The sequence below is a fragment of the Oncorhynchus gorbuscha genome, linkage group LG10, assembly GCF_021184085.1.
Source record: "Oncorhynchus gorbuscha isolate QuinsamMale2020 ecotype Even-year linkage group LG10, OgorEven_v1.0, whole genome shotgun sequence".
NCBI classification, from domain to species: domain Eukaryota; kingdom Metazoa; phylum Chordata; class Actinopteri; order Salmoniformes; family Salmonidae; genus Oncorhynchus; species Oncorhynchus gorbuscha.
In genome coordinates, this window is record NC_060182.1 from 18,292,116 (window position 1) to 18,302,376 (window position 10,261).

At 43.6% G+C, this 10,261-nt stretch overlaps 1 protein-coding gene across 3 annotated transcripts in view; it reads left to right on the forward strand.

Annotated features, from left to right (window-relative positions):
* Positions 1 to 6,138, forward strand: part of LOC124045613 (YTH domain-containing family protein 1-like) — a 15,282-nt gene extending 9,144 nt beyond the window's left edge. For 2 of the 3 annotated variants that reach the window (XM_046365026.1, XM_046365028.1), the window contains exons 4-6: positions 939 to 2,573; positions 3,152 to 3,199; positions 3,339 to 6,138. In XM_046365026.1, coding sequence (XP_046220982.1) covers positions 939 to 2,573; positions 3,152 to 3,199; positions 3,339 to 3,368 — 1,713 coding nt within the window. In that variant the 3' untranslated portion in view covers positions 3,369 to 6,138. The remainder of the gene's footprint in view (positions 1 to 938; positions 2,574 to 3,151; positions 3,200 to 3,338) is intronic. The other variant, XM_046365027.1, reaches the window with a different exon arrangement.
* The last annotated feature ends 4,123 nt before the right edge of the window (positions 6,139 to 10,261 follow it).

Sequence of the window (10,261 nt, forward strand, 5' to 3'; positions counted from 1 at the left end):
GTACATGACGGGGGGGGGTGGCAGTTTGTGTGTTGAAGCTGCAGTTGGAAGAGTTGGTCTCTATTTGTATCAGACTGATTTTAAGTGATTGGTTATTAAAGCTCTTTATATCAAGGTTTCAGATTTCCCCAACATAGGCTAGGTCCCTCAAATTCAAATCTGGGACTCAAAGCCAGTTCCACAGCCTTTTCCCATTGTTCCCTCTAATTGGGGACTTATTCAGTCCTGGAACACCAGGTGGGTAGAACTATTATCAGGTAGAACAGAAAAGCAGCTGTCCTCAGGACCTGGTAGGGTAAGAGTTGAATATACCTGGGCTAGGCCTACATTTTCCAGTTGGTTTTCAGTGGATCAAAATTATCAATGTTTCCAGAAGAAGAAAGCTGTCAGGTGTTGCATATTAAGATTGAAGTGTCTTGAAAGCCTTAGAAATATGGAATTTCTCTATGCCCAAATGACGCTGACATTATTTCCTCACATGAATCCTAATGGAATGTAATTGTCACCTAGCTTTTCACTTAGTAGAGGGCAAGACGGTTGATATGCAGAAGATGATAGCGTTTTATGTTTTTTATTTTTAGTTGCTAAATGTGGCCTTCTAACTTGTACCCTCTATTCTCTTAGTTTTTCATTTAAAATGGATGCCAGAAATATCTCATAACCTTGTTTGTTGCGGGGCGATAGATTGTTTCCAGTGAGGGCCTCATTTTGCTCCTCTCACAGAACAAATCTGCCTTTGCAAAATTACATTTTTGGTATTACTTTCTCATCATTGCCATTATTTTAACCCCCCAGTTTTGGCCTTCTGGGTCCATGTTCTTTCCATTTACCATTTACTGTTTATTATTGCTGCATAATGTGAAGCAAACACCAAAAGACTAATGAAACAACTTTTTACATAACGGGTATAGATTATTGTAATTGTTCTACCTCCACAGAACAGCAGCTACCAGTCCATGACCGACCCCTACCTGTCCAGCTACTACGCCCCCTCCATCGGCTTCCCCTACCCCCTCAGTGAGGCCCCCTGGTCCACCGGTGGAGACCCCCCAATCCCTTACCTCACCCCCTACGGACCCTTGAGCAATGGAGACCACCACTTCATGCCCGACACCGTGTTTGGCCAGCCTGGAGGGCTTGGCAGCAGCATCTACCCCCACCGCTTTAACTTTTTCCCTGAGAACCCGACCTTCTCCGCCTGGGGCACCAGTGGCTCCCAGGGCCAGCAGACTCAGAGCTCAGCCTACGGTGGCAGCTATAGCTACCCTCCCAGCTCCCTGGGTGGCACACTGGTGCCTGACGGCCAGACAGGCTTCCATAGCGACACCCTCAACAAGGCCCCTGGCATGAACAGCCTGGAGCAGGGCATGGTTGGCCTGAAGATCGGTGGTGACCTCACAGGCCAGGGGTCAGGAATCAAGGCTGTGGGCTCTGTGATTGGTGGACCGCCGGTCGTGGCACAGGGGAACGGGGGTACGTCTATCGGTATGCCCCCGCCGAAGCCCGCCTCCTGGGCGGCCATCGCTAGTAAGCCGGCCAAACCCCAGCAGCTGAAGACCAAGGTGAAACCAGGCATGCCCAGCCCTGGGGGAACCCTGCCCCCTCCGCCCATCAAACACAACATGGACATTGGCACTTGGGACAACAAGGGGCCTATGAATAAAGTGGCCCAAGCCCCCATGCAGCAGCAGCAGGCTATGAGCATGCCCCATGGCCACCCCATGCAGCCCCAGACCCCCATGCAGCAGAACCCCATGCAGCCCCCTCCCCAGTCCCTGCTGCAGCAGCAAATGCAGCCCATGGCCTTACACCACCAGCACCCTCCTCAACCCTACCAACACCAGACCCAACCCCCACCTCCCCAGACCCGCTGGGTCGCCCCGCGCAACCGTAACCTTGGATACGGACAAGGAGGGGCCGGCATGGACGGTAGCAGTATGATTGGCATAGTCAGCGGAGGTAATGGTGGTCCCCCTGGTTCTGCCGGTATTGTCCCTGGTGGAGTGGAGAACCACCCGGTGTTGGAGAAGCTGCGTGCCGCCCACAGCTACAACCCCAGGGTGTTTGAGTGGAACCTGAAGAACGGCCGTGTGTTCATCATCAAGAGCTACTCTGAGGACGACATCCACCGTTCCATCAAGTACTCCATCTGGTGCAGCACCGAGCACGGCAACAAGCGCCTGGACGGGGCCTTCCGCAGCCTCAACGGCAAAGGACCCGTTTACCTGCTGTTCAGCGTCAACGGCAGCGGCCACTTCTGCGGCGTGGCCGAGATGCGCTCGTCCGTGGACTACGGGACCAGTGCCGGCGTGTGGGCGCAGGACAAGTGGAAGGGCAAGTTTGACGTGGACTGGCTGTTTGTTAAGGACGTGCCCAACAGCCAGCTGCGCCACATCCGCTTGGAGAACAACGACAACAAGCCGGTGACCAACTCCCGGGACACTCAGGAGGTCCCTCTGGAGAAGGCCAAGCAGGTGATGAAGATCATCGTGGGCTTCAAGCACACCACCTCCATCTTCGACGACTTCTCCCACTATGAGAAGAGGCAGGAGGAAGAGGAGGAGGTACGCAAGGTGTGTTAGATACACTTGTCTTGTTAAATCCTGTCCATCCACTCCTAGGCTTTATGGATGCTAAAGAACCTGCCTCCCAGAAGTGTTTGTTTCAAATACAATCCTTTGTTGTTGGTAAACATTTGATTGACATTAGTTATCATCTTGGTGAATATGAAGATGGAACGTCATTGGTACATAGAACAGGGATCTCAACCCTGTTCCTGGAGTGCTACCGTCTTGGAGCTTTTCACTCCAAACCCAGTTGTAACTAACCTGATTTTTAAGTTTATCAACCAGCTAATTGTTAGCATCGGGTGCTCTAGATTAGGGTTGGAGGGAAAACCTACAGGACGGTAGCTCTCTAGGAACAGGTTTGGAGAGCCCTGATATAGAGCCTATCATTTCATAGCCCTCTTCATAAGATGTGTGTGTGTGTGTGTGTGTGTGTGTGTGTGTGTGTGTGTGTGTGTGTGTGTGTGTGTGTGTGTGTGTGTGTGTGTGTGTGTGTGTGTGTGTGTGTGTGTGTGTGTGTGTGTGTGTGTGTGTGTGTGTGTGTGTAACTGACTTCTCTTATCTCCTTGTACTCCCGCTGTCAGACATTTGAGCCGCCTGCACCCATCCAGAACCGTTCTCGGCTGGAACAGGTACATGTCCACTTTCTGTCTTTCAACAGGAATCTGACATTACTGTTATGATGACGAGGGGTGGAAGGAACATTTTGGTCACTGATGTTTCGATTGTGTTTTTCAATGTTATTCATGTCCTTCTCTTGTCTCCCCACAGGAGCGCCAAAACAGGAGTAAACAGCAGTAGAAGACATTTATCCTTGGCTTGATCAACAGTTACACTAGGACATTCGATTTAAGAGACAGAATAATTCAGAAATTATATTTAAAAAAAAAAAAAGTTCTTTTTTTTCTATTTAATCCTGGTGAATTTCTGCCACCACCGTGGAGACTTGCGCTTTCCGGCCCCAGGTACCACCCATCACCTCTTGTGCAGGGATAACAAGCTGAGTTCATGTATTACCTAGCCACCACCATCACATTGTTTTAGTTCTGGTTGACTTCGTTTTTTTACGTTCTCTCCCATATACTCTTTCTCGTCAGACTGGATTTGTTTTTGACCTCTCCTGACCCCTCCCTAATAACTCTTCCTGGATTTGTTTTTGACCTCTCCTGGCCCCTCCCTAATAACTCTTCCTGGATTTGTTTTTGACCTCTCCTGGCCCCTCCCTAATAACTCTTCCTGGATTTGTTTTCGACCTCTCCTGGCCCCTCCCTAATAACTCTTCCTCGAATTGAATCAGGGTTTGACAGCACCAAGGAGAAGAGAGAATATCTGCCACTTTATATTTCTGTACAATCAGGAACTGCCGTGTCCTGCCCCTGTTTGTCCATTGGGGGGCGGTGTTGTCATCCTTCAGAGGTTTAACTGTGCCAACAGGGTTGGAGGATCCCAAAGGCAAAAAATGTTCGGACTTAGAACTGTGTGTGATAATGAGACTTCAGCGGTTTATCTATTTTTCATTCAAGTTCAACAAAGTCTATATTTTATGGCTTACTACTGACAATTTTCAGTTCAGAAAGATGATTTTTCTGGAGCCTTAATATTTTGTTTTCTAGTCATTGATGACTTGTCAAAAGAATCTTTAACTGACAGTGCTGGAGAAATCAGGGATAGTCTGAAGTCAGACGTGGGACATTTCAAAGGAGGAAGTGTGTAAAGGCCTCTGGGAAGGAAGTAACTGATGGGTGTCCTCCACGACGATGAAGCTCTCACCATCTGAATGATACTATTTTACATCCCTAACACCCTTCCACTTTGTTTTGATAAATGACATTTGTCTTGAAGAAGTTGTGTCATTATCAGGAGATTATGTTCACGTACTCAAGCCAGTCTGAGAGAAATGTAGCATTCACCATTTTAAATGAATTATTTTATAGTTGGAATGATGTGCTGTAACTGCTACATATGAATGAATTGTTTCTCTACTTGGAAAAATCACTTGGGTTAATTATCCGTTCATCATAAATCTGTCTTAATCTGTTTTGTTTGACTTTCTTCTCAAAATGTGTGTTTTCTGTAAATCTCATTCTCTTGTTAATGCTAAGATTTAACTTAGGAGCCTGTAGTCATGGAGATGACCTGAAATGAGCAACTGATTTACTATCAAGAGTAAGAAAACAAATAAGAACTAAATATGGTTTCTGTGTTTTTTGTTGGTCAAAGTCATTGAAAATAAGTCAGTGGTAATCAGGAATTATCTATCCATCAAGATTGATTGGTGGTTAAACATTGAATGATAAACAATTATCCCAATTATCCCTAATTAATAGCCCACAATGTGCAATCATGCAGGCTGCAATCACAGTCTGGTAACCTTGATTACATTGTCGTTAAACACTATACAACCCTTTTGAGTAATGGTTGGCACAACGATTTCTTTCCAGTACAGTTCCTTTATTGACAGTACAGCAGTATTTCCTTTGTTCTCTTACTGATCTCAGACATGCTGGATTCCCATTCTGCACAGAGAAACGGGGTATAAACTGTTCTGTGTGCCATTCAGTCCACTCCCTTGTGTTGTAGGTTTATTCTGACTTGAGCATTAAACCTGGAATTCTGTGACATCACAGTGTGTGTGTGAGCAAGAGGGAGACATGGATGTGAATGCTGTCCCTCACTCTTACTGCACATCAGTGGAGGAGCTATAGGAGGACGGGCTCATTGTAGTGGCTGGAATTAAATAACTGGAACGGAGTCCAACGTGGTTTCAATATGTTTGATATCGTTCTATTGATTCCATTCCAGCCATTACAATGAGCCCGTCCTCTTATAGCTCCTTCCACCAGCCTCCACTGCTGTAGTGTGAACCCACATCTTTTGTGTTCATGGAGTTGTAACAGCGTTGTTTCTTGCCATGTGCCTGGATCAGTTCCAGACTTGCTGGATGTTTGTGTATCACCACACAGCCCAGTCTCAGATGTTGCGTAGCTGCTCTTTTCCCTGGCCGGTGTAGTGTAGCCCCTGTATGTCTGGAGACATGACCTTTGACTTCGTACAGGGGACGTCCGGGTGCATCTCAATAGTCTAAAGGGGCTTCCTTCCTCTCCTCCATCTGCAGTAATGTGAAAACGGAGTTAAAGCCATATGGGGTGGGTGATTTCTATGGTGTTTTCTTCCACAAGTTGTCTTTCACACCCGTATAGATGAAGGAAAGGAGACAAGTGGAGGAAGCCACTTGAGATTATAGACATTGCTGTTTTTCTTTCGGTCAAGAAGCATGAAATGGATGTGATGCCTATAGTTCAGGACTTACATGCACGTGTCGAGTTGTTTGCTGCAATAGAAGGCCATATGTATGGTTCTAAAGTAAAGGATATGTCTACTACACTAAAGGAATAATGACGTGATATAAAACAAATATTAATACAATGAATTATTGTATAGACTTGCAAGTAAACCACTTTAGCTATATCAGTGGGATCAACCTGTAAGGTTTTGAAAGCTCTATCTTGGTTTATTATATTTTTTCCTTTAGAAAAAATCAAGCCTTAATAAACTGTATATTTAGCAACAATCACTTTGTCTTAATCTCGTCATTACTGTTGATCATTCTGAAAACACTACTTCTGTTAACGAACAGTGATTCTGTTTTGTTTTTCCTTCCATGTTCCAGAAAGGTCTTCAGGGGACGGTTTTTCAAAAGTTATCCGATTACCACTATCTGATAGTATTAAATGTTACATTTTTGAAAACGTAAGAATGGGATTCTGATCCGCCGGATAAGGATGTGTTAATCCGATCTGACCTTTAATCAGGGAATGTAAGAATGGGATTCTGATCTGCCAGATAAGGATGTGTTAATCCAATCTGACCTTTAATCAGGGAATGTAAGAATGGGATTCTGATCTGCCGGATAAGGATGTGTTAATCCAATCTGACCTTTAATCAGGGAATGTAAGAATGGGATTCTGATCTGCCAGATAAGGATGTGTTAATCCAATCTGACCTTTAATCAGGGAATGTAAGAATGGGATTCTGATCTGCCAGATAAGGATGTGTTAATCCAATCTGACCTTTAATCAGGGAATGTAAGAATGGGATTCTGATCTGTCAGATAAGGATGTGTTAATACAATCTGACCTTTAATCAGGGAATGTAAGAATGAGATTCTGATCTGCCGGATAAGGATGTGTTAATACAATCTGACCTTTAATCAGGGAATGTAAGAATGGGATTCTGATCTGCCAGATAAGGATGTGTTAATCAAATCTGACCTTTAATCAGGGAATGTAAGAATGGGATTCTGATCTGCCGGATAAGGATGTGTTAATACAATCTGACCTTTAATCAGGGAATGTAAGAATGGGATTCTGATCGGCCGGATAAGGATGTGTTAATCCAATCTGACCTTTAATCAGGGAATGTAAGAATGGGATTCTGATCTGCCGGATAAGGATGTGTTTTTAATCCAATCTGACCTTTAATCAGGGAATGTAAGAATGGGATTCTGATCTGCCGGATAAGGATGTGTTAATCCAATCTGACCTTTAATCAGGGAATGTAAGAATGGGATTCTGATCTGCCGGATAAGGATGTGTTTTTAATCCAATCTGACCTTTAATCAGGGAATGTAAGAATGGGATTCTGATCTGCCGGATAAGGATGTGTTAATCCAATCTGACCTTTAATCAGGGAATGTAAGAATGGGATTCTGATCTGCCAGATAAGGATGTGTTAATCCAATCTGACCGTTAATCAGGGAATGTAAGAATGGGATTCTGATCTGCCGGATAAGGATGTGTTAATCCAATCTGACCTTTAATCAGGGAATGTAAGAATGGGATTCTGATCTGCCGGATAAGGATGTGTTAATCCAATCTGACCTCTAATCAGGGAATGTAAGAATGGGATTCTGATCCGCCAGATAAGGATGTGTTAATCCAATCTGACCTTTAATCAGGGAATGTAGGTCATTTAGCATTTTTCAAAACTCGAAGGTAGTGGTTAGGATAGTTTCCATCCCACAAATCTGGATTATCTTGATCCCACTAGAAAGTTGGATTCAGATTGGATTTAGAAAGGTGAAAGGCACTACAACCAAGAAATGTCAATATAACTAAGGTGAGGAGGTTTAAAAAAGGTTCTTACATCTGAAAACCAAAGGTTCATTATGTTAAATTGACTACAGTACAGGTTTGTGGTAAATTGTTATATTGACAAGTGTCAAATAAATGAATCTAATTATAAGTGATATGCAGGCTCTTATTTTTAATCAAGGTACCTTTATTCATGTGTACTGAACAAAAATACTGTAAAAATGCAACATGCAAACATTTCGAAGATTGGAATGAATTACAGTTCATATAAGGAAATCAGTCCATTTTAATAAATTCATTAGGCCCTAGTCTATAGATCTCACATGACTGGACATGGGTGCAGCTGTGGGTGGGCCTTGGAGTGCATAGGCACACCCACTTGGCAGCGAGGCCCAGCCAATCAGAATGAGTTTTTCTCCACAAATGGTATTTATTACAGACAGAAATACTCCTCAGCCTCCCACCCACCCTCAGACCATTCTGCAGGTGAAGAAGCCAGATGTGGAGGTCCTGGGCTAGTGGTCTGTGGTTGTGGGACTGGTTGGACATTCTGTCAAATTCTCTAAAACAACATTGGAGGTGGCTTATGGTAGAGAAATTAACATTAAAATATCTGGCAACAGCTCTGGTGGACATTATTGCAATCAGCATGCCAATTGAATGGTCCCTCAAAACTTGAGACATCTGTGGGATTGTGCTGTATGACAAAACTACACATTTTATAGTGGCCTTTAATTGTCCCCAGCACAAGGTGCACCTGTGTAATGATCATGCTGTTTAATAATCATCTTGATATACCACACCAGTCAGGTGGATGTATTATATTGGCAAAGGACAAATGCTCACTAACAGGGATGTAAACAAATGAGTGCACAACATTTGAGAGAAATCAGCTTTTTGTGCGTATGGAACATTTTTTATTTTTTATTTCAGCTCATGAAACACTTTACATCTTGTGTTTATATTTTTGTTCACTGTCGTTTACTCCTTTCTGTTTCCCTATGACAGTGTAGAAGTAGTACCACAACCTGTCCAATAGAGTAAGGTGGAGGGAGCCCTGTTCAAAGCACTGAAAATCTGGATTCTGTGATATTGTGGTAGCTGGATCAGAATGATCCTATTATTTTCTGAAAAAACAGCTCAAAAACGGACAGATTGATATAATCCCGATAGAAAAATAGAGGATTATAGAATCCGTCTCTGATCCCCCCCCCCTTTTGAAACCTGACCCACACACATACATGTAACTGCCAAAATAATGGAAGCACTTGAGTAAATGAGGGATACAAAGTAAATTGAAAGCAGGTGCTTCCACACAGGTGTGGTTTCTGAGATAATTAAGCAATTAACGTTCCATCGTGGTTAGGGTCATGTATAAAAATGGTCGGCAGGCTACCATGGCTAAGCCCCATAGGATGGATGACAATGCCCCCATCCACAGGGCACAAGTGGTCACTGAATGGTTTGATGAGCATGAAAATGATGTAAACCATATGCCATGGCCATCTCAGTCACCAGATCTCAACCCAATTTAACACTTAGGCCCATGGGAGATTCTGGCGCCAAGCCTAAAACAGTGTTTCCCACCACCAATTCAATTCAAGGGGCTTTATTGGCATGGGAAACGTGTTAACATTGCCAAAGCAAGTGAGGTAGATAATATACAAAAGTGAAATAAACAATAAAAATTAACAGTAAACAGTAAATGGTTTCAAAACAATAAAGACATTACAAATATCATATTACGTATATATACAGTGTTGTAACGATGTACAAATGGTTAAGGGTACACAAGGGAAAATAAATAAGCGTAAATATGGGTTGTATTTACAATGGTGTTTGTTCTTCACTGGTTGCCCTTTTCTCGTGGAAACAGGTCACAAATCTTGCTGCTGTGATGGCACACTGTGGAATTTCACCCAGTAGATATGGGAGTTTATCAAAATTGGGTTTGTTTTCGAATTCTTTGTAGATCTGTGTAATCTGAGGGAAATATGTGTCTCTAATATGGTCATACATTGGACAGGAGGTTAGGAATTGCAGCTCAGTTTCCACCTCATTTTGTGGGCAGTGTGCACATAGCCTGTCTTCTCTTGAGAGCCATGTCTGCCTATGGCGGCCTTTCTCAATGGCAAGGCTATGCTCACTGAGTCTGTACATAGTCAAAGCTATCAACAGAAAACCAAATTATGGAATTTCTCTTTTGTAGAATGGTGTCGCATCCCTCCAATAGAGTTCCAGACAGTTGTAGAATCTATGCCAAGGTGCATTGAAGTTGTTCTGGTGGAGGTGGCCCAACGTCCTATTAACACACTTTATGTTGGTGTTTCTTTTATTTTGGAAGTTACCTGTATGTCGTATTGAATTGAAATGAGCTGGGTGATGATTTTGTCTGACGATTACAATGTCTTGTTGGACAACCATGCCATAGTCTAGATCTATGTCTACGTTATAACATGCCGATATAGAAGCATATGAAGACAATTTGACTAGACTAGAGCGAGAAAAGGTGCAGAGCACGTGGTAGTAACTCCCTTGTCCGGGACAGTAGCTATTATTAGACTATAAACTAATCGGCCTACATTTCCACAGATGACGAAT